This window comes from Triturus cristatus, chromosome 6 (genome assembly GCF_964204655.1).
Source record: "Triturus cristatus chromosome 6, aTriCri1.1, whole genome shotgun sequence".
NCBI classification, from domain to species: domain Eukaryota; kingdom Metazoa; phylum Chordata; class Amphibia; order Caudata; family Salamandridae; genus Triturus; species Triturus cristatus.
Genome location: NC_140589.1, coordinates 1918710471 through 1918735627, shown reverse-complemented (window position 1 = coordinate 1918735627; position 25157 = coordinate 1918710471). Strand labels below are relative to the sequence as shown.

The 25157-nt window shown below is 44.2% G+C and overlaps 1 protein-coding gene across 2 annotated transcripts in view; it reads right to left on the bottom strand.

Annotated features, from left to right (window-relative positions):
• Window positions 1–1123: 1123 nt before the first annotated feature.
• The window catches only part of LOC146822462 (uncharacterized), a 40335-nt gene continuing 16301 nt past the window's right edge, over window positions 1124–25157 (bottom strand). For both annotated transcript variants that reach the window (XM_085613566.1, XM_085613567.1), the window contains exon 2: window positions 1124–10048. In XM_085613566.1, coding sequence (XP_085469692.1) covers window positions 8009–9631 — 1623 coding nt within the window. In that variant the 5' untranslated portion in view covers window positions 9632–10048 and the 3' untranslated portion in view covers window positions 1124–8008. The remainder of the gene's footprint in view (window positions 10049–25157) is intronic.

Here is a 25157-nt window from a genome sequence, read left to right as displayed (position 1 = left end):
GTGTACACGTATATAACATTTCTTGATAAAGTCTTGGTCTATTTTTATTCCAGCTTCTACATTGTCATTGAGTGTCTTCATGGGTACTGCAGAGTTTTAGAGATTGGTGTTGGGTGAATGTGTAAATGAGACATGTTGGAGATGGAGTGGTTGCAAATGTTCATTCCAGTTGCTTTTATGCAATGGATTAGCAGTTTTTTAGGTCTCTCCTGACCCAGCGCATGCGCTGGTCTGGCGAGACATTTTGTGAGGGCTCCAAAAAGTGCTACCAGGCCAGCCTAGAGCTACAGTGCATGTGCGCGGGCGCGCGCTTCGCGCTTTACCGCGATTACTTTCGCTTTGATGTTTGATCGCGATCACTTTCGCGGCCGCTTAGATGTGCTCCGTGAGGCTTCAATAGATTGCAGCAGTTACAACAAGCATTGGCATAGCCAATAGGTCTCGCTTTTGGGACCTTATAAGTGTTTAGTTATGCAACTGTTGCATGGCTAAACACTTATAAGGTCCCAAAGGCGAGACCTATTGGCTATGCCAATGCTTGTTTGTTTTGTTAGTAATGAAGAGAGGTCTGTTGTATCCTGTGCTCCCTTTCCCTGTATGGCTGAGCTGGTGTCTGGAATATGTGTTGTATCCTGTATGCTCCCATTCTCTGTATGTCTTATCTTGGGTCATGAATGTGTGTTGTATCCTGTGCTAACATTCCCTGTACGTCTCAGCTGGTATATAGAAATTGTGAGGTATCGTGTGCTCGCATTCACTGTATGTCTGAGCCAGTGTTTGGAATGCATGCCGCATCCTATGTGCCCATACTATGTATGTGTGAACCAGAGTGTGAAATGTCTTGTATCCTGTGCTCCCTTTCCCTGTATGTCTGAGCAAGTGCCTGGAATGCTGTGAGTGAAGGTTGTAAAAGAATATTGGTGTGTGGTTGTGAGGAAATGGGGTATGTTCTATGGTATGGTTGTGTGTCTGTGACCTCACCATGTAATACACCTACCAACCCTTTTAGGACCAGTAGGTTTAGTTTGTTAAACGTTAGCTCAGCCCTGGGTGGCTCTGGCTCTTAACAGCAAGACTTAAACAAAGGTACAAGTGTGAAGCATTTTAGAAACCACCAAAAAAATTGATGAAGAAATAACTTTTTTTATATTTTATTATATATTTCTAGAAACCACAATGAAAATGATCCACTGGAGGGATCTGGAATTTACAAGGTATAGTAAATCAGAAAATGTCACTTAACCGCAAATAAGCAATGGCAAATTTAACAAAGTTGGCACTTAGAATTATTTTCACCAAATAGTTGAACTAGTTGTAATGCGGTCAGTTAGAGTTACTTTGGGCAACCAACTTCAGCAGGGAGCCAGTAGGGGGACCCGCAAGGCCCTCAGAAACAGTTCCCTCCACAGGAGAAACAGTCTTCCGACAGTCCCAGGCACTTCATCCTCGTTGCAACGAATTCCTATGGCGGTGGTTCTGATGCGAAGGATACAGCATGCTAAAAATGCTCAAGGGTGGTGTGGATACGATGTGGTCGAAGGAGGTCTTCTTGCAGTTGCTCCCTGGTCTGCAGGTTTGGTGAGGTGATCCTAGCTACACAAGTCAATGTCCCTTGAGGTCTTCTCGGGCCTGGCAGAAGTCCAGTGCCATGAACTGCCAGCTGTCCTGTGTCACTGTCACAGCCAAATCCTTCCCTGGGTTGTAGCTTCTCCGGCAACCTTCCCAGGTCCAGCAGACCCAGATGCAACTTCTGACACTAGGTCCTGGTCCTTGGTCCTGCACAGCGATGAGGAGCTGCGATCAGGGCGATCACTCGCCCTTAGCAGACTTCTTTTACTGTTGTGTCACTACGCTGCGAACAGGAGGTATGCCAGCTGCTCCTTTGCGTCTCCTGCCTCGGCTGGGCCCAGTAAACAACTTTTCCACTAGCAGGACACAGCAGGCTGCCTTAGGGTGCACCATTCTATCCACTCCCAATAAGGTAGAACCCTTTTCTTGGTGTCCAGAACTCCTTAGCCCAACTCAGAGGTGTGGCTACCATGGGAGCTACATTCCCCTGAAAAACTGGTTTGGCAACTGGTTCTGCCATTCCTGTCCCTGGTGCAAGCCTGTCTATCCAGACAATACAGCAGCCCCTCTCCCAAGTGGTTTCCATTTGCCCATCCAAGGTGGTTTCAATTTTAAGTTCACCTTTTGGGCCAACATCCATGCGACTTCCTACAGGGGGGAGAACACCTCCTTCCAGTGAAGGCCTCTTTTGTATGCTTTCCTGGGAGTTGTTAACACGTCTCCCCAGGAAAGTGGAAAGCTGACTCAATGACCAGACTTCATTTGCAACTGTTAATGCCACAGGGGATTAAAGGCAACACAGTGGGTTCACGAGCTGCCATATTCTCACTCTAGCAATGATATATTTTGCTCTGGGTGTGACATTGTATCTCTCAGCAATTTTAATATCCAGTGACTTTTAGATATGTATTCACCCCTAATCATTCTTTAAACGCTTCCCACAACGTAGCCAGAGGTAACAGAGCCCGGGTTCAACATGTAGTAGGATAAAATCACTTTGTGGGCTTCTGTTTAAAGACTGGGTCTGACAGCTCATATGGTCACAGCTGCTACTTTCTATGTCTCCCCAGATAACTGGTGATGGTCAAAGCCATCAGAACCGGAGAATGATCGGACAGAGTCCTAGGTAAACGTGTTATAATTTCAACCCAGCCCATCTCATATCTAGATCCTAACCAGTAATCGATTCAGGAAGATATTGCATCCTCTATGGAATGGAATGTACACACTCTGGAATAAGGGCATTCAACACGGTACAAGTCTAGCAGTTTGCACTGGTGCATAATATCCCATAGATCTTCCTGCGCTTGGGTGTGTCAGCTGCACCTGTTGCCGGTGGTAGCCAAATCAGCTTGCAGCTTTGAAGTATTTTCCATATATTACAAAGCGAGGGGGTGAAGCGTCCACAAGCCCATTGCGAACTTTAGTGAAAAAAAACGAAAACAACAAAAAAAAGCAGGGTAGTAGAAGTTCAGCCCATATGTAGTGATCAATGTAATGTGTACCAAACCCAACAACCCCTGTACAACCACACACCGGTCCTCTTCATCACTGAAGATGTCCACAGGCCTGAACCATAAGCCTTGGTTAACCAATATACCCACTTCCGTAGCGACTGAGGAAAAGAAATGGAGGAATGAGCTCCAGATTTTGGAGAAATAATTAACTCCCACATAACCGGCATGCATCTCCGGAACTAATGAAAAACACACACCTTAGGCCTAATGAGGTATGCAGTCACCAGTCGGACCTTGTGATGGTTATTCACCCCTCTGACATTACAGGCGAGCAGCCTAGCCTAACATCCAGAGCTTGCCTGAGTCATGTGTGTTGTGTCTGCAATTTCGACCCCCCTCTTCTAAGCTTTTCTGTCAAATCAGAACTATTTGATCATAAGTATTTCTACCATCAAAACCCTGTGTCTCCTGTGTTCTAGTAATAGTAGCCCAAACGGCCTTCCCAACTAACCCCTACCCACATTGTAGGAGTAACCTTAGCAGAGCTTTACAGTCTAGCCTCAGGGTGGTTAAACTGGCATCAATCACATTGATGCCCAGACTCAAGTGATGCTCTGTAGTGTTCGATATAACAGTAGTGTTAGAATACTGTCCTTCTTGCATACCGGTGAGATATATAACATGTCTTGACACTGTGGGTGGTTATTCAAGGATTAGTAGCTGGTGAATTGTGGGCGGGGGGACCTTTTCTAACTCTCACACTGGTTGAGTGCCTCCCTCTTTTACAATTTTTAAAGCACAAGAACAAGCCTCAGAAAACTCTCCACATACCCCAGCAAACTCAAAAACATCTGGCCAGTCTCCCTGCTCCTATCCCCAGAGAAGGTACAGGAAAAGCTCATCAACAATCAACTCATGACTCACCCGGAGCAGAACCAGCTACTCGACGCCTCCCAATCCGGCTTCCACAGCTACGAAACCTTGCGGATCACAGCCTCAGACGACATCCAAACCCTCCTCAACCAAGGGGAAACAGCAGCTTTTATCCTTCTTGACTGCTCATCAGCCCTTGACATTATATCCCACCACAAACACTGATCGAAAGATTCCACCACATCGGCATCCAAGGAGACGCGCTCAGATGGATCACCTCCTTCCTCACCGGAAAAATCCAGAAGATGCACCTTTCGCCTTTCACCTCTGGACCCGAGGAGGTCACCTGCGGTGTCCCCTAGGGCTCATCCTTGAGCCCAACACTCTGCAACGCATATATGACCCCGGTGGCCAACATAGTCAGATCCCATAGTCTCAACATAATTTCCTACGCACTGATGTCCCTACCACCACCAGAACCAACTTCCACAGATGTATCGCAAAAATCGCCTACTGGATGAAGAAAAATTGCCTGCAGTTGAACACAGACAAGACAGAAGTACTGATCTTTGGCAACAGCAGCAACACATGAAATGACTCCTGGTGGCCATCAGACCTAGGACCCACACCCACTCCTTCCGACCACGGCAGAAACCTTGGAATCATCACTAATAACAAGCTCACCATGAAATCAAAGATCAATGCCGTCTCCTCTGCCTGCTTCCACACCCTGCACATGTACAGAAAATGTTAAAGTGGCTACCTCTCCACATGAGACGCACCGTGACACAGGCCCTCATCACCAGCTACCTGGACTATGGCAACACCCGCTACGTAGGAATTGCCGCACACCTCCAACAGAAACTTCAAACCATACCGAATGCCACAGCCAGTCTCATCCTCTGCCTTCCCCAACAAACCCACATCCCATCCCACCCCCTCCTCAGGCATCTCGACTGGCTCCCTGTACAGAAGAGATAACAATTCAAGCTGCTGACCCTCGTACAAAAGGCTCTACACAACCAAAGACCCATATACATTAATCACTATTAACCAACCGCCGAGAAAACTACGCTCTGCCTCCCTTTCACTTACCCAAACACCCCGCATCTACCCAAGCAGAAACGGAGCACCCTCCTCCCACATTGCAGCACAGACCTGGAACATCCTTCCCACACTCCTTCGGACCATCACCTCACTTCCGGAATTCCGAATGGCCCACAAGACCAGAAGATTTATTTTTGTATACTTCCCAATGTGGCTCTTCAGTCACTTTCTGTACATTCATACAGTTACTTCTTTAAGAACACTGTCACATTTTCCAGGAACTCGCCACGACAGAGATCAGCATAAACCACAGCAATGAGCTCTTCGCCATCGTAAGGGAATTTAGCAACCCTGCGTCCACGAGAAGATCATAACTCCCTTCTGGGATCTGTGCGACATACTTGCTGACTGCTTCCATTAGAAGATTGCCGTCATCTACAGGGACTTTGAATCTCAGCTCTTCACCAGTGACAGCCTCGACCTCCTCACACCCACTGACACCAACTCCAACCTCCGGCCACTTCCTGGGACCTACTCATCGCACAAGACACCACCCCTATAATGAAGTCGATGCACTCTGGGGTACACACTGATCCATGCCCCCACCTTATCTTTAACCTCAGGAGCAAGGCGATCAGCTAAGAGCTCACAAAACCACTGAACAGATGCATCGCTATGGCCTCCTTCCTGGAAGAGTGGTAACACGCAGAAGTGAAACCCTCCTGAAAAAACCTTCAGCAGACCTAGAGCAGCTGAAGAGCTCGCGACAGATACCCCTGCTCTCGTTCCCGGCCAAAGTCTTCGAGAGGTCAATCAAGAGGCAACTGACACCTGGAGCACAATAACCTCCTGAACTCCTCCCAGTTCGGCTTCTGAGTCAATCAAAGCACAGAGACCGCCCAGATAACAGACATGGGTGACATCGGATCCCTCCTGGACCTCAGTGAGATTTCAGTCCTCATCTTCCTTGACCTCTCAGCTGCCTTCAACATGGTCTCCCACCCGATCCTGATCAACAAGCTCCACCACATCAGAATCCAAGGAAATGCCCTTAAATGGATCGCCTCTTACCTCACCAGATAAACTCAGACAATCAGACTCCCGCCCTACTCCTGAACCCAAGGACAACATCTGTTGCACCCCACAAGGATCCTCCATTAGCTCTCCCTTCTTCTACAATTACATGACACCCCTAGCCAACATGGTCAGATCGCACGGGCTGAAGGTAATCTTCTACCCAACTCACTAATCTAGACCCACCTCACTACCTCCAGAGACAACTTACATAGGTACATGGCCAACAACACCGACTGGATGAAGCACAACTGCCCAAAACTGAACACGGAAAAGACAAAAGACAGAAGTCCTCATCTTCAGTAACCACGCATCTCTTGATGCAACGCATGGTGGTCAACAGAACCTGGCTCCTTCCCCTCCCCTACCGACCATGCCCGTGACTCCAGCATTGTCCTGGACAACAAGCTCTCTATGAAGAAGCAAATCAACATGATCTCCGCCATCTGCTTCCTCACAATGCACACGCGCCACAAGGTCTTTAGATGTCTCCCCACCAGACACCTGCATTCCGCCTCCCTCTTCCTTGCTTACACTCCTAGAGTCTAAAGCACCAGGCGCGGAGGTCGCTCTTACTCTCACCTGGCTGCAAAGACCTGGAATGAACTCCCCCTGCACCTGAGATCTGCCTCATCACTGAATCTGGAAAGGGCTCAAGACCTGGCTGTCCAACTGATCGGCCCCTCTGGACAACAACTCCTCACTCAACACCTTGAGAACCTCACTGATAATTTGCCGCGCTCAATACCCATTGATTGATTCTGTAGATTCATATAGATTTTTCTCAGTGGGGACTTTGATGCAGTTTTAACTCTCCCTTGCCAATAAAAGCCTTGCTAAATTTAGTGTGTTCTTCATGGTTGACTTTTGATGCCGAGTTAGCTCTCCATTTATGAATGCATGGTCACATTCAATACATTTATTGAGTTTCTCTCCTGTGTGAACATTCTGATATTTACATTGTGTTTAGTAATCGATCCCTTGTCACATTCTATTCATTAATAGGGTTTCTCCCTAGTGTGGAATTATTTATGCAGCATTATCTTATTCTTCCTGTGGAAGACTTTATTAAACTCTGTACATACATTGGATTTCTTGCCATGTAGATTTTCGGATGTCACTTCAGTTTTCCATTTATTATGAATGTTTTGTGGTATTCAGTGCATACATATATTTTCTCCCCTGTGTTAACTTCCTCAACTTGTATTACATTTTGCTTTGTAATAAATCCCTTGTCACATTCATGTGGTTTCTCTCCAGTGTGGACGCTGATATTGCTTTAACTCTCCCTTTATAATAAATATCTTGTCACATGTGGTGCAGTTGAATGGTCACCCTCCATTTGGAATAAATGCTATGTCACATTTTGTACAATTATATGGTTTCTTTCATGTGTGAACATTCTGATGTATTTTTAAACTTTGCTTTGTAATAACTGCTAAGTCACATTCAGTACAGCCATATCGTTTCCCACAAGTGTGGAATTTCTGATGTAGTATTTATCTTCGCCTAGTGATACATGTCTTGTTGCATTATGTACATTCATAGGGTTTCGCTCCTACGTGGACTATCTGGTGTTGCATAAGATGCGACTTTCTGATAAATGCCTTCTCACATTCAGTGCAGTTGAATGGTCTCTCTCCGGTGGGGATTTTCTAATGTTGCTTCAGTTCTCCATTGTTTATAAATGCTTTGTCACATTCAGTGCATTCATATGGCTTCTCCCCAGTGTGAACTCTCTGATGTTGCTTTAGCGGTCTATATTTTATAAACGTTTTGCCACATTCTGCACATTGATAAGATTTCTCCCTAGTGTAGGTTTTCTGGTGTTGCTTTACCTCTCCAAATGTTATAAATGCCTTATCACATTCGGTACATTTATATGGTTTCTCCCCAGTGTGGATTTTCTGATGTCGCTGTAGCTCTCCCTTTGTTATAAATGCTTTGTCACATTCTGTACATTGATATGATTTCTCCCCAGTGTGGATTTACTGATGTCGCTTTAGCTCTGCATTGGTTATAAATGCTTTGTCACAATCTGTACATTGATACGGTTTCTCCCCAGTGTGGATTTTCTGATGTCGCGTTAGCTTTCCCTTTGTTATAAATGATTTGCCACATTCTATACATTGATAGGATTTCACCCCAGTGTGGATTCTCTGATGTTGCTTTAGCTCTGTATTTGTTATAAATGCTTTGTCACAATCTGTACATTGATATGATTTCACCCCAGTGTGGATTCTCTGATGTTGCTTTAGCTCTGTATTTGTTATAAATGCTCTGTCACAATCTGTACATTGATACGGTTTCTCCCCTGTGTGGATTCTCTGATGTCGCATTAGCTCTCCTTTTGTTATAAATGCTTTGCAACACTCTGTACATGGATACGATTTCTCCCCAGTGTGGATTTTCTGATGTCGCATTAGGTCTCCATTTGTTATAAAGGCTTTGCCACATTCTGTACATGGATACGATTTCTCTCCAGTGTGGATTTTCTGATGTTGCTTTAGCTCTCCATTTGTTATAAATGCTTTGTCACAATCTGTACATTGATATGGTCTCTCCCCAGTGTGGATTTTCTGATGTCGCTTTAGTGCTTCATTTGTTATAAGTGCTTTTTCACATTCTGTACATTGATATGGTTTCTCCCCAGTGTGGATTTTCTGATGTCGCTTTAGCTCTGTATTTGTTATAAATGCTTTGTCACAATCTGTACATTGATACGGTTTCTCCCCTGTGTGGATTTTCTGATGTCGCTTTAGCTCTGTATTTGTTATAAATGCTTTGTCACAATCTGTGCATTGATACGGTTTCTCCCCTGTGTGGATTTTCTGATGTCGCATTAGGTCTCTCTTTGTTATAAATGCTTTGCCACATTCTGTACATGGATACGATTTCTCCCCGGTGTGGATTTTCTGATGTCGCATTAGCTCTCCATTTGTTATAAATGCTTTGTCACAATATGTACATTGATACGGTTTCTCCCCTGTGTGGATTGTCTGATGTCGCATTAGGTCTCTCTTTGTTATAAATGCTTTGCCACATTCTGTACATGGATACGATTTCTCCCCGGTGTGGATTTTCTGATGTCGCATTAGCTCTCCATTTGTTATAAATGCTTTGCCACATTCTGTACATTCATACGGTTTCTCCCCAGTGTGGATCCTTTGATGGTGCTTTAGGTTCATCTTCCATCTGAACACTTTATTACATTCTGTACATTCATACGGTTTCTCCCCGGTATGGATTAGCTGATGCTGCTTTAGGTTCATCTTCCTTGTGAACGCTTTATTACATTCTGTACATTTATATGGTTTCTCCCCAGGGTGGGTATTCTGGTGTTGCTTTAGCTCTCCAAGTGTTATAAATGCTTTGTCACATTCTGTACATTCATCCGGTTTCTCCCCAGTGTGGATTTGTTGATGCTGCCTTAGATTCTGCTTCCTATGGAACACTTTATTACATTCTGTGCATTTATATGGTTTTTCCCCAGTGTGGATTTTCTGACGAAGCTTTAGCTTTCTATTTATTATAAATGCTTTGTCACACTCTGTACATTTATATGGTTTTTCCTCTACGTGGACACTCTGATCCTGCATTAGGTCTTTCATTGCAAAGAAAACTTTTCCACAGTCAGTCCATCAATATGGTTCTTCTCCAGTATGATTTTCTGATGTCGCACTTGCTCTTTCTCTCCCTAATAAATGTGTTGTCACTTTCTAGATATTCATACGGTTTCTCTTCTGTTTGTTCTTTCTGATCCAGGTTAGCTCTTCTTTCGTAGTGAGAACCTTATCAGACTTGCTTCAGTATGTCAGTGTGTTATTTCGTCAATGTAGATCAGGTGATCCCTAAGAGCCAAGTACAGACCACATTGGGCAGTTTGGGTTTTCTGCTGTAGAAACAGACTTTGGCGAGGCATTAGCCTTCAAGGGAAGAAATTTCGAGGTGTACTGTTTTACATCACTTCCTACACAAGTGATGTTTAATGCCTTCACCTTTTTTGTTCATTACTGCATTTATTTCACCTGTTGGAAAAAAAACAGAAAAAAAACACTGGATAAGCTTAAACTGAGGGTCCATCACGAAAGTCTATTGGCATTTAATTGACCACATAGACAAGTGCAATGAAGAAATTCCAGATTACACTTTCAATGTAAAGATACAATTGGCAGAGCAAGGGCATACGATCCTTCCTTGATGCCCTCCTATCGCAGAGTGTGGACTCAAGGAGTAACCAAGACTCCAGTTGACTCTTTTATGCAGCACCACAGTTCTTCTGACAGCGGTTCTGTGTAGATCCATAATTGTCGGGTTTGATGGGGCCAGAGACTCAGCATTTTCGTCCAAATGTGCCTTTGATGTGAGGAAAACTTCAAAGAGTGGTTTTGAAGTGCACAAGTATCTCTCTCAATCCCAGCACTCACTCCAGACTACCAAAGGGAATTATCATTCCTTTGTATGGGGTCAGTCTACTACCCTGTGAAGGGTAAGAGTGGGCCCCTTCCTCCCATCTGCCCAGAAAGACCCATCGGGATGCATTTAAGTTCTAAATCACACCCAACACCCTGCAGTGTCTGTGGCTCTCTAGAAGGGATGCACACATGGGTCAGTCACGTAGCCCAGACGTGTACTAGAGACAGGCTGTAAGGCACAAAGAGTAGTACAAGCAGAGAAAAGTCCACTTTCTAAAAATAGTTTTACTAAAATAGTAATGTTAAATCCAACTTTATCAGTAAAGAGGATTTATCATTACCATTGCAGAGATATGAAACATGAAAAGGCTACCCCTTTCCAATCAGGAATTACAGTTTCTGAGGGGAGGCAAAGGCAAGGCAAGCAGAGTGCTTTAGGTGAAGGAGACAAAGAAAGTGCTCTGGGGAAAGGGGGCAGTGGGGATTGCTTCAAAGGAAGGACACTGTAAAAGAAATACCCAGCGCTGGTGAATCGCATTCTCAATGACATGAGTCATCATGTAAACCTACCTGGTCAGTAAAGATTTTGAGGGTGGAGCCATGTCAGGTTTTCACAATATCCACCTGAATCTTATTTAAATGCGATAATGAAAATGGGAATCAGAATGGGTGTGTAGTCTGGCCCTTATCAACCTGCATTGGGTGACCCTAATTTATAAACCATTAGAAAGCATTATCACGATGCTTCCACAAGAAGAGCAGGTATCGTTTTGATAATATTCATATCCAAAATGAAATTCACTAATGTAAAAAATATAATAATGCTCTAGCTAGGAGGGCATGTGTTATTGATATGGATTGAATGACTAGATTATTGTCCTATTAAAAATACAAGCATTTTGAGAAGACAAGCTGCCTGCCAAGAGTGCTGGTTATTCCTTCCTCCTCAAGTGTCACACACGGCTCGCCACTAATAGAAAAGTACCCGACTCCTGGAACTGGAAGGGATTTAGTATATGTAAATATCAATGGGGAGGGAATGAGAAGCAGTGATCCATCCGGCTTCCAATGGTAATACAAAAAATCAAGTTTGGGAGAATGGATCACTTGTCCTGTGCTATCAGGGTCTAAGATCTTTGGAGTCTGTGTAAGAAAACCCTCATATGAGTACACAGGTCGGTGGCGGTGTATCTTGATTCTCCGCCTTCGTGTAGTGTCACAGCATCATTCATTGGGTTTCTTTTGTTAGGGTGCTGTCCTCCACCTGGAGGTAGACCAACTGATATTACAGTAGCGTCCAGATATCAAAATGGAGAGGGATGTGCAAAGTGCTCATGAGTGGTGAGTTTAAAATTCACTACTTCACTCCAAAGAATGCAGAAAAATTTTTATGAAAATACGAGTGAAGTGAGAAATTAAAATAAGAGTGATGTTATGATAGACAGAGTTAATAGTCTATTACATCAGTGAATAAGAACTGTGAATGAGGTCAACATGTTTCAGCCTTCTCGTGTATTCTTGAGGCTTTCGTCAGGACCAGAAAGTGAAAAGGGGGCCGTTGCGCCGCCTTTTTTTTGTGATTAGGTGATCACAATTATATTAATTCCTTTAATGAGTTATTGACTCTGTAATAGAAACAAGATTTCATTGTAATTATACCCTCTTTACAGCATCAATGATACCGTGACCATTTGTCTTATATAATTGATGGGGCTGTAACAGTAATTGTCTTCCAATCATTGTGCTTCCAATTGAGCACTACAACTAGGAAAATTACGCGCTAAAAACAACTGAGCAGTCAAGGAGAGATTGGCTTGTGGGCTACAAGAAGAGAATAGTCATGAAAGTAGTCGGAGATTCTAGCTATGATAGTTCTGATGTGATCACATAGAATATTTGACTATTAAAATTAACCAACAATTAGACAGTCCGTAAGCGTCTAAATTTTAAAGACGGTAGTGTATGTTTTCCGTAAGTAAAGGAGAGCGTACAATTAACCTTTGGACATAACTAACTACCAATTGAAATGTTCGCCGATTCTTAAGGGTCAATCTTCCCATATTCGTATAAGTATAATAATTATCTTTTTTACCTTGCCCAATGTCTTGTATGAGCTTCCTCGGGACCTCAGAGATCAAGAAACCTGTTCCTGTAAGGTTAAATGTTATTTAGTTAGATGCTCTTACCGCGTTAGTCTTCTGCCTCGTGGTAGTGAGTAACAAGGGCTTACCGGTTCTTCATCACGCACTGCTTGTGCTGACTCTGATCGCCGTGTCCCGGTTAACGCGGGGCCGCGTATCTGTGGTTTTTACCTGTTTGGGTTTAGAAACTGAGGAGAGACTCTTATTCCTGCATCTGGTTGGCAGAGCGGTTGGCAAAGGTCTTCGATGTTTAGGAAAGAAGACTCAGGTGCACGATATAAGTTGGCAAAGGTCATGTTAAAGAGAATTAATTAAATGATTCAAGAATTAGCGTTCAAAGGAGTTATGTTAATGTGATCGCTATTATTGAGTTTTCCATACTTATTCTTTTGGGGAAACTATTCTTTCTAGGTGATAACGTGAATGGTTTCTTTCAGATTGGCATCTGATTATATCTTCTCATCCAAATTATCACGCCAGTGTATGCCATGGGATAAAATCATTTAACCCTTCAATGTCTGTTTTGAGGCGATGTACCCAGCGCTGTTCTTTTTCGAAAAGGATGCGTTCAGCATTGTTTGTTGTTGCTGTCAGGGTTTCTAGTACTACCCACTTGAGATCTTCTGAATTGTGGTCATGCTCTATGTAGTGTTTACTCATTTTCGTCGTTGCTCTCTTGCAGTTCACATTGCTCTTATGTTCTCCTATGCGGAGTTTAACTTTACGGCATGTCATGCCGATGTACCTCTTTTGGCATGGGCAGGTGATCATGTATATCACGTGACTAGTATTGCAGTTCGTATGATGTCTCAGGGTCCATGTGAGGTTAGGTAGCAAGTCAAGTTTTTTTGTAGCTGTGGTGAGCTTGCATACAACACATGACCCACATGGGTAATGGCCTGTAATGGGACTCATGTTCCAGAGTGATGTTATGTTCTCTTTTTTCTTGACTGTGGCTGGTCTGGTATGTACCAACTGATCTTTCAAGTTACGTGTTCTTTTGTTGGCAAACCTTGGTTTGGGCCACTGGAGGGTATTTGAGGTTAGAATCCTCCAGTTGCGATTTATTATTTTCTTTACAGTGTTACTCACTACCACGAGGCAGAAGACTAACGCGGTAAGAGCATCTAACTAAATAACATTTAACCTTACAGGAACAGGTTTCTTGATCTCTGAGGTCCCGAGGAAGCTCATACAAGACATTGGGCAAGGTAAAAAAGATAATTATTATACTTATACGAATATGGGAAGATTGACCCTTAAGAATCGGCGAACATTTCAATTGGTAGTTAGTTATGTCCAAAGGTTAATTGTACGCTCTCCTTTACTTACGGAAAACATACACTACCGTCTTTAAAATTTAGACGCTTACGGACTGTCTAATTGTTGGTTAATTTTAATAGTCAAATATTCTATGTGATCACATCAGAACTATCATAGCTAGAATCTCCGACTACTTTCATGACTATTCTCTTCTTGTAGCCCACAAGCCAATCTCTCCTTGACTGCTCAGTTGTTTTTACCGCGTAATTTTCCTAGTTGTAGTGCTCAATTGGAAGCACAATGATTGGAAGACAATTACTGTTACAGCCCCATCAATTATATAAGACAAATGGTCACGGTATCATTGATGCTGTAAAGAGGGTATAATTACAATGAAATCTTGTTTCTATTACAGAGTCAATAACTCATTAAAGGAATTAATATAATTGTGATCACCTAATCACAAAAAAAAGGCGGCGCAACGGCCCCCTTTTCACTTTCTGGTCCTGACGAAAGCCTCAAGAATACACGAGAAGGCTGAAACATGTTGACCTCATTCACAGTTCTTATTCACTGATGTAATAGACTATTAACTCTGTCTATCATAACATCACTCTTATTTTAATTTCTCACTTCACTCGTATTTTCATTAAAATTTTTCTGCATTCTTTGGAGTGAAGTAGTGAATTTTAAACTCACCACTCATGAGCACTTTGCACATCCCTCTCCATTTTGATATCTGGACGCTACTGTAATATCAGTTGGTCTACCTCCAGGTGGAGGACAGCACCCTAACAAAAGAAACCCAATGAATGATGCTGTGACAGTACACGAAGGCGGAGAATCAAGATACACCGCCACCGACCTGTGTACTCATATGAGGGTTTTCTTACACAGACTCCAAAGATCTTAGACCCTGATAGCACAGGACAAGTGATCCATTCTCCCAAACTTGATTTTTTGTATTACCATTGGAAGCCGGATGGATCACTGCTTCTCATTCCCTCCCCATTGATATTTACATATTAAGCAGCGCACAGCTGTGGGAATTTATTTTTATTTTTCCTCTTGCCTTACCTATCAGTGATAACTGGTAAAATCAGTCCACTCTCTGAGGTAAGGCAAACCACAAACAGTGGACAATACAGATTCACACAGGAACAAGACCACTTCTGACAATCTGAGCAACAATGGCAGAGAACCCTGGATTGAGCTACACTGAGGAGGAAGTAAACGCTATACTTGCAGAATCATCATTGCTACAAGATAAAGATTTGGCACAAACTTTGACCCAAACTAATGAATGGGATGAACTTACTGAACTAAAGAAAGACCAAGTCAGAACAGCTATTCATGGCATCATCATGAAAGAATATCTAAGGGGCAATGCAGCCCCAAAAGGACTTTGGGTACAGAACGCCCCTCGCATTTTTCTCACTGACATTGCTTTCCGGAAAGATTGGTCACTAATCTCCTGGAAATGTACCAGAGATTACCTAGTATTGATTATCAAGACCGCGACAAGATTAGTGGAGGCTCTGACTATCAAAATACAAGTAATTGAAGCAAAACTGAAAACAACAGTTCAGATCTCGGTCTACAAAAAGAGGCTAGAAGAAATAAACAGAGAAATGAACGAGACAAAGGATTACATAACACAAAATAAGATCCAGAAATTGGGTAAAGACCTTAAACGCTTCTCGACAGAAAGAATGCACCCGTACACGAAGGAAGACTACATTGCTCCAGAACAAAATGAAGATGACTTCATGGGGGATTCTTCAAGCAACAATTCAGATTGGAGTAGCGATGATGGTAATTACCAAAGACGAGGCAGATCCAATTACAAACGGAACCAACGTCAACGAGGAAATAGATGGCAGACCCCTAGATACTTTGAACCGCCACAACCGAACTTCCAACCCTACATGTCAAATTTCAATGGCTGGATGAATCCATTCTATGCAGGCCCCCCAACAATGGGCCCCATGATGAATATACCAACTACCCCCCTCCTTTTTTAGGGAGGCGCCCGAATTCAAGAAGAGGACGAAGAAGGGGAGTCACATGGGACGACCAAGAAAGACAGATGCACACCCGCAGCATGTCGAAGGAACAACCGGGACCGAGCTCAGCGACTCGTTGGTAATAAACCTAACGGACGTAATTCTGACGACCGAAGAACTAAAAGTTCTCAATAAAGGTTTAGGTTTTGTCCCTACACCACCTTTGGACATTTTCAAGACACGCTGCGAAATTGCAGAATTCTGCAGAAAAATCAAGCTGAAAGCATTCTTTATGGATAAGGAAGAACAAACTTCCGAGTATGATACCAACTTGAGACCCAAGTCCACGTTTTGTCCACCAACACATACTGTTCCAGTGGAAATACAAGCCTTCGAACAGGCTGTAATGAAGGAAGTAGAGAACCTTAAAATCAAAGACAATAAACCCTATGTAAACATGAGCAAGAAAGAACAAAAAGCTCTTGAAGACCTACGTAACAACAGTGACTTGGTAATAAAACCAGCCGATAAAGGAGGAGCAATAGTGCTATTAAGTAAAGAAGGATACAACAAACAATGCTTAGAACTCCTCGCAGATCAGAGATTCTATAAAAAACTCACAACTGATCCAACCACGAGACTGAAGAGAACTATAGATCTAATGGTTGAAGAGGCAGAAGTGAACAACTGGATCTCAAAAAACGAGGCTGATTTTCTAAGAACAGACAACCCAATAGTACCATACTTCTACTCTTTACCAAAAACGCACAAAGAGAGAGTACCCCCACCGGGACGTCCCATTGTTTCCGGTATTGGATCTGTATTGGAACCATTATCACAATTCGCCGACTATTTCCTCAAACCCCTGGTACAAAGCACTGAAACATACCTCAAGGACACACGAGATCTCCTCAACCAACTTGAGGGCTTGATTTACGATGAAACAACCATGTACCTAGTAGGACTTGACGTAGAGAGTCTTTACACTAGTCTACCACAAAAGAAGACATTGGAGACTCTAGAAAACATACTGTTCTCAAATACATGGGACTACCACACTGCCAGACATTTTGTATTAGAATGCTGCCGGATGGCACTTACGGAGAACTACTTTGCATATGAAGGGATGTTGTTTGGTCAAATCCACGGTACTTCGATGGGTAGTACCTTTGCCCCTAGTGTGGCCGGGCTGTACGTAAGCACCTTTGAGCAACAGTTCATTCAGACTGAGAGCAACCCCTATCAACCACACATACGGTTCTGGCGTCGTTATATCGATGACATAATCATGATATGGGAAGACTCACAAGAGACTCTGAACTCCTTTCTAACATGGATGAATAGCAGGGATGATTGCTTGAAATTCACCTGTACGTCAAACCGGAGAGAACTGGATTTCCTTGACATAACCATCTACACGGTGAACAACACTTTGCAGACTAAAACCTATTACAAACCCACCACACGGAACAGTATACTCTCCTACAACAGCTTCCATCCCCGGCCCTTGAGGGAGAACTTACCTTACAGTCAATTTTTACGCCTTAGACGTAATTGCAGTACCATTGGAGACTACAAAGACCAAGCTAAAGCTCTGGAAATAAAACTACACCAACGTGATTACCCCGACAGAATTATTAAAAAATGCCAAAAGAGAGCACGCAATCAAGCGAGGGAGAGTCTTCTTGAAGTAACACCTAAAACACCATCTGCAGACCTTCTAACATGTGTCACGACTTACAACACGTCAAGCAACACTGTAAAGAAAATAATAAATCGCAACTGGAGGATTCTAACCTCAAATACCCTCCAGTGGCCCAAACCAAGGTTTGCCAACAAAAGAACACGTAACTTGAAAGATCAGTTGGTACATACCAGACCAGCCACAGTCAAGAAAAAAGAGAACATAACATCACTCTGGAACATGAGTCCCATTACAGGCCATTACCCATGTGGGTCATGTGTTGTATGCAAGCTCACCACAGCTACAAAAAAACTTGACTTGCTACCTAACCTCACATGGACCCTGAGACATCATACGAACTGCAATACTAGTCACGTGATATACATGATCACCTGCCCATGCCAAAAGAGGTACATCGGCATGACGTGCCGTAAAGTTAAACTCCGCATAGGAGAACATAAGAGCAATGTGAACTGCAAGAGAGCAACGACGAAAATGAGTAAACACTACATAGAGCATGACCACAATTCAGAAGATCTCAAGTGGGTAGTACTAGAAACCCTGACAGCAACAACAAACAATGCTGAACGCATCCTTTTCGAAAAAGAACAGCGCTGGGTACATCGCCTCAAAACAGACATTGAAGGGTTAAATGATTTTATCCCATGGCATACACTGGCGTGATAATTTGGATGAGAAGATATAATCAGATGCCAATCTGAAAGAAACCATTCACGTTATCACCTAGAAAGAATAGTTTCCCCAAAAGAATAAGTATGGAAAACTCAATAATAGCGATCACATTAACATAACTCCTTTGAACGCTAATTCTTGAATCATTTAATTAATTCTCTTTAACATGACCTTTGCCAACTTATATCGTGCACCTGAGTCTTCTTTCCTAAACATCGAAGACCTTTGCCAACCGCTCTGCCAACCAGATGCAGGAATAAGAGTCTCTCCTCAGTTTCTAAACCCAAACAGGTAAAAACCACAGATACGCGGCCCCGCATTAACCGGGACACGGCGATCAGAGTCAGCACAAGCAGTGCGTGATGAAGAACCGGTAAGCCCTTGTTACTCACTACCACGAGGCAGAAGACTAACGCGGTAAGAGCATCTAACTAAATAACATTTAACCTTACAGGAACAGGTTTCTTGATCTCTGAGGTCCCGAGGAAGCTCATACAAGACATTGGGCAAGGTAAAAAAGATAATTATTATACTTATACGAATATGGGAAGATTGACCCTTAAGAATCGGCGAACATTTCAATTGGTAGTTAGTTATGTCCAAAGGTTAATTGTACGCTCTCCTTTACTTACGGAAAACATACACTACCGTCTTTAAAATTTAGACGCTTACGGACTGTCTAATTGTTGGTTAATTTTAATAGTCAAATATTCTATGTGATCACATCAGAACTATCATAGCTAGAATCTCCGACTACTTTCATGACTATTCTCTTCTTGTAGCCCACAAGCCAATCTCTCCTTGACTGCTCAGTTGTTTTTACCGCGTAATTTTCCTAGTTGTAGTGCTCAATTGGAAGCACAATGATTGGAAGACAATTACTGTTACAGCCCCATCAATTATATAAGACAAATGGTCACGGTATCATTGATGCTGTAAAGAGGGTATAATTACAATGAAATCTTGTTTCTATTACAGAGTCAATAACTCATTAAAGGAATTAATATAATTGTGATCACCTAATCACAAAAAAAAGGCGGCGCAACGGCCCCCTTTTCACTTTCTGGTCCTGACGAAAGCCTCAAGAATACACGAGAAGGCTGAAACATGTTGACCTCATTCACAGTTCTTATTCACTGATGTAATAGACTATTAACTCTGTCTATCATAACATCACTCTTATTTTAATTTCTCACTTCACTCGTATTTTCATTAAAATTTTTCTGCATTCTTTGGAGTGAAGTAGTGAATTTTAAACTCACCACTCATGAGCACTTTGCACATCCCTCTCCATTTTGATATCTGGACGCTACTGTAATATCAGTTGGTCTACCTCCAGGTGGAGGACAGCACCCTAACAAAAGAAACCCAATGAATGATGCTGTGACAGTACACGAAGGCGGAGAATCAAGATACACCGCCACCGACCTGTGTACTCATATGAGGGTTTTCTTACACAGACTCCAAAGATCTTAGACCCTGATAGCACAGGACAAGTGATCCATTCTCCCAAACTTGATTTTGGGATTTAGTATATGACAACTCAACAGAGGTTTCATTTCACAAAGTTGAGTTTTTAACAAACCAGCGAGGTATAAGCGCCCACTTCAGAAAACGGAGTATACTTCAGAGGTCAAAAGATTCAAACGCCAGTGGGTCTGACTGTTAGACCTGGCACCTTGGCGTGAGTCTCCCTTCCACTTTTTATTGCTGTGCCTCATGTGTTTTTATGGTGTTGGTCGCTCAGCGCACTGTGCCACTGCCAACCAGTGCCACAGTGCAAGTGCTCCCTATGTAAAATGTATATGTTGGTTGGATTCCAAGATTGGCTTATTTGGTTTACTGTCGGACCCCAGTAAAGTGCACCAGGAGTGCCCGGGCGTGTAAATAGGAATGCCGCTGGTGGGCTTGCAGCACTGGTTGTGCCACCCACAGAAGCGGCCTAGTAAAATATGTCTAGGGTCTGCCATTGCAGAACCCGCGTGCAGTCTGGTACTGACATGCTGACTGGCAAGTGCCCACACTTGCCAGTCCCTGAACCTTCCCTTAACTTCATGTTAGTCACCCCTCTGGTAGGCCCAAGGGCAGGGTGCGTTGTAAGCCTAAGGTAGGACAAGCCCTGACGTGCGTGGCATGTCCTAATAGTGAATGACCGCCATTTTCGTTGTTCACTATTGTAAGGCCAACCTGTTCTCATAGGCCAGAATGGGCGGTTAAGATTGTTCCATCCTATGATCCTAACCGACCCTGGGAACATGGTAGAAGATCGAGTTTAGTATGCCTGAACTCGGAATAATAAGGTACATCTTTTCGTAAGGTTTATTTTAATATTCTGCGTTTGCAAATGCCACTTTTAGAAAGTTGGCCTTTGCTTGCCTATTCATTTCAGCCCGCCTCTGCGTGATGTGTATCTGATGTCTGGCTTGCGTGAGTGACAGGGCTGGGGGAACCCAGATGGGCAGGGCAAGGTAGCCTGGTGGTGAATAGGAAGATTGACAGGTAGATGGGTGGGAGGAGTACACCTGGACTCTGAAAAGGACTGTGGTCTGCCACCACAATGCCGGCTCCGCCCCCTGTGGAGCATCTGATCACTCTGCCCTGCACTCTGAAAGAAGAAGCCTGCATCGCGTCAACAAAGTGCTCCAGAACCGCACTGAACTAGGCAAGGGCCCCCTGGCCTGGCAGAACAAAAGAATTGCTGTATAAATGTAGGAGCCCTGCTCCCAAGAAATTAGATCCTGTCCTGCCAAGAAGAAACCTCTGTCCGATGAGAAGGAATTGGAAAAGCTGCATGGAGGAGTACTGTACCTGACCTGGGGGATTGGCCTGCAGTGGTTGCCTGGCTGCTGAAGAAGAGGAACAAAGACTAAAGAGACTTTTATCTGACTTGTGCTGAAGATCTACAAGAGCTTGTGAGTGAGCTTGCCCCCTGAACGAAGTCCCAGGAACAGTGGACTTCACCGCCGTGGAAAACGGACCGTTTTCCTCACATCTTCACGTCGAACTGCTGTGTACGCCTCGCTGATCGCGGCGTACTCCTGTGAGCCGATATCCCGCTGTCCGGCACGAACAACGCGTCTTTGGCGCCTCTACGAGCCGTAGCTCGCACCGCGAAGGAAGGTACTACCAGCCTAAGCAACGCGAGTTATTGCCCCTACGAGCCGTAGCTCGCACCGTAATTGAAGGACATCACCGTACCAGCTCGCACCCCCCACGGACCATACTATCACTGTACGTGCCTCTCCCCTGCTTTGGGAAAGGCCGTAGTACGTGTGGTGGTCGCTTACGTCTCCCGTCCGGAGCGTACTGTTCGTCTGTCTCAGCAGTCCAAGTGAAGATCAGCGATCCCGGTACGTCACGTACGGACCGTACTTTCGCCCCGTCCCCTGAGCCGCGCACGGCCAAGGTTTCCCGTACCAAGGTACTGTGCCCGTTCGCGCCGTAGGGTGTACGCTTAACCTGAAGCGCCTGCAGCGTGTGTACGACCCGTCCCAAAGCCTGTGTCTACCACGTACGACGCGTACGAAAAGGGACGACGCGCACAGAACTGTAAAAGTACGCTAGAACCAAGAACTCTTTGAAAATAAGTATTGTGGACTGTGTCCCTCACATCACTTTGTCAACATGTTTCTGCCTGCATGCACCCTTGCCGGTTCGTCGGGACCTTATTGGGGAGAAAAACGAATCCCCCTTTAAATGTCTTACTCACGTCAGGTGGAGTGCTATCCCCTGGGCTTGGTGATACCACCGGTTATATTCATTACGGTATCAACATTCAGTAATGGGAAGACCGCACAGGAAGCTAGCGTCTGCATCAAAAGAGTGCAGCCAACGCCTCTCTCCAACAACCCTATAGGGAACTCCTAAAAATCTTAAAAGCAGAGGAGAAATGCTTCCTTCGTACCAAACAAAATGTGATACCGCAGGGTGCAGTATTTATTGGATGCAATATTACAACACTAGAGTGATATTTGGATGTATAAACGGGATAACTTATAAATAGCACACGTTTACCACTAATTCGAATTCCTCAGTCTCGGAGCGTGGGCAACGTGTCAATTCAAAGTCTAAAATAGGAATTCAACTGTTTGAGAATAACACTTATTTTACAAAAGATAATTACATTCTATCCACATTATACAATATAGCTATGTGAGTAAACTCAGCATCTGTTTTCTTTTAGCTAACCATAATTCACATTAGCCAAATCCACAGAAGTCCTTGCCGTAAAATAAAGATTTCATGAGAATTGTTATGCTTGTGGGAGAATGCACGTTCATCATATGACTGAGATTTAAAGACGTCATGTTTGTTTTTTATTCTCGGAGGGACAGATTAAGGAATGAGTAAGGGCGGAATCACACAACGCGAGGTAATGGAACATTTTTAAAAGAGTAAGAACATGCGGAAAACGGTCTGTAAATTCAAACACAGATGTTGTGCTGAGGTTTTTTTTCTGCAATAGAAAAAGCCACAACTGCGCGCGCATCCAAAAGGGGACCATTTTTAGAAAGTCTGCAAGGTTTTTCAAATGAAGCACAAAAAACACACGGATTGTGTTTCGATGCCACCCTGCATTTATTTGCGGTTCAATCTCGCCATTTCTCCTGTGCATTTTATGCCAAGGGAAAATGAATTTTTTTAGGAACAGCACTTGGTATTTTCACACTTGACTGCCCCAGTCAGGCTTTTAACAGCCGTTCATGGCCTCCAGATAACTGCGCGGTTCAGGGGAGGGGTATGTGAGCACATCCCTGTCTTTGGTGGGCTGGGAATGGAGAGAGGACCATGTGCCTAGAGCCCTGGCCCCCAAACTGCAGCCAGACGAGCCCAGTGGTAAGTCAGTGCAGGCAGACAGAGCGCACACAGTATACTCATCTGCTGTCCATCGGTCCTGCAGAAGCAGCTGATGTCTAGACGTCTCTCCGACACGTTTACTTACTGCACTGCTTGAATTGCTATACGACAACATGAATATATCTAGGTGTTACCGGACATCATATACACAGTATTGATACTTAAGCTACATAACATTTTTGCTACAAGTGAAAAACAACTGATTGTTAATACTAAAGATCTCACATTTTTCATTAAAAAGGTGCCACAAAAATTTAGAAGAGCACTGAGGGAAAGAAGATGGAGTGCATGACCAAGAACTGTAACATAAATAAAATATCCCTACCATATGTAAACAGTATATTGCCACTGGGAGGTCCTTGACTTTATCTTGCAATATCCTTATAACGTAAATGTTAGATTTGGGGGTCTCTAGTTGGCACAGGTAGGTACTTGTGTCAAATAGGGACCCTTGCCTCTAGTCAGGGTAAGGGGGTACACTCCTAAAATAACCCCTACTCACCCCCTGGGTAGCTTGGCACGAGCAGACAGGCTTATCTCAGAGGCAGTGTGTAAAGCATTTGTGACCACTTTCAGTAACCCAGTGACAACACTACAGATGGACACCATACAGTTGTATATTAAAAATAAGTATTCTTGATGGGGGCGTGGCTTGGACGGCAGTCGGGATGGCCGCCTGATTCCGACGCTCCGTTGGTCCGGGGGAAGATGCTGCCCTTCCCGTATCCTGTGGAGACTGTTTGTGGCTCAGGTTGAGCTTATCCCGCCGCGCTTGATGCCGGGCACAAGAGGAGCCCTTTGACGACACCCGCGGTCCCTGCATTAGCGAGTTGTGGATCATCCTGCCTCGCGGGGAGATCCGAGAGGAAGCAGTCAAGATGGCGCCTCCCCGATGAACCGAGTGAAATCTCCTCGATCATAGTCTCGGAGCCTGCCGCAAGTACCCTGCTTGTATATTTGACTGTTTGGCTGTGTGCTCTCAATGCTGGTGCCTTGTTGGCACGATTTTATAGACGCCTTTGTCTCTACGGCGGATCGTCTCTAGTCGACATGCCTGACCTTAAAATGGCGGCGGATGTGACGACGAAACGGTGCGAGCCTAATAATCACAGGCAGTCCTAGCATGGGTTTTACCACCTACTGACAAAACCTGCCATAGAGTGGGTTGCTCACAGAATAGCCAGTGTTACCCCGGTGCCATTCTACCCCAGACCACGATCGATGTCTGCCTGTCCAGTTTTGCTTTCAGACAGCAGTGCACAACAATGGAAGTAGACTCCATCTGCTCCCACTCCTGGATTCATGAGCTGAGAAACGCTCTTGGGTTGGAGACTGGGGGAATGTAAGATCTGTGAGTCAGCCTTTGCAGCGCTGGGTACCGTGTCCATTGCGCGCAGGGGGAGACTCAATCACACTGCTTCGGAGGATAGGATTGGGTCACCGGTCTGGGTGCGACTTTGTCCTTGTTGCTAAGGGTAGTTGGCTACTTCATTCAGGCTCCTGCTGCCTCAGAGGCTTCGTCATACGGCCTTCTGGTAGCTTACCCTCCAACACTCCTGTCTCTGGATGATCGTCTGCAGGGTGGTGGTCATTTGGTCTGCAGGTTTCACGGATTACAGGCGTCTTCCTCAAAATCAGACTTTCTATTCTTCAGTACTCGACACTGTCGGAAGTCGACAGTCACCCTTGTCAAAATAGCCAACACTGTCAATATTGTTATAGTGCAGACCGGGTTCACAAGCCAGCTATACAGTTTCTCCTCCACTTGTTGCCACGGCATCCAGAATGGCTGATCGCGAATCTAAACTGATGCATAAAAGAAACAAAGGTGAACCCTCTCAGTCAGACTCTCCTGTCAAAATGAAACCAGATATTAATAGCACCTTGGAATTAATTCTGAAAAAGCTGGCCGACGTCCATGATTTAGCCAAGTCGACCAAACAAACTACTGACACTATACAACTGGAGATAACAGCCATCAGAGCAGACATGAACGCAGTAAATAATAGACTTTCCGCTGCTGAACAGAGAATTAGTGATGTCGAGGACATTGTTTCCAAATCAAGCAAAGAGATGAA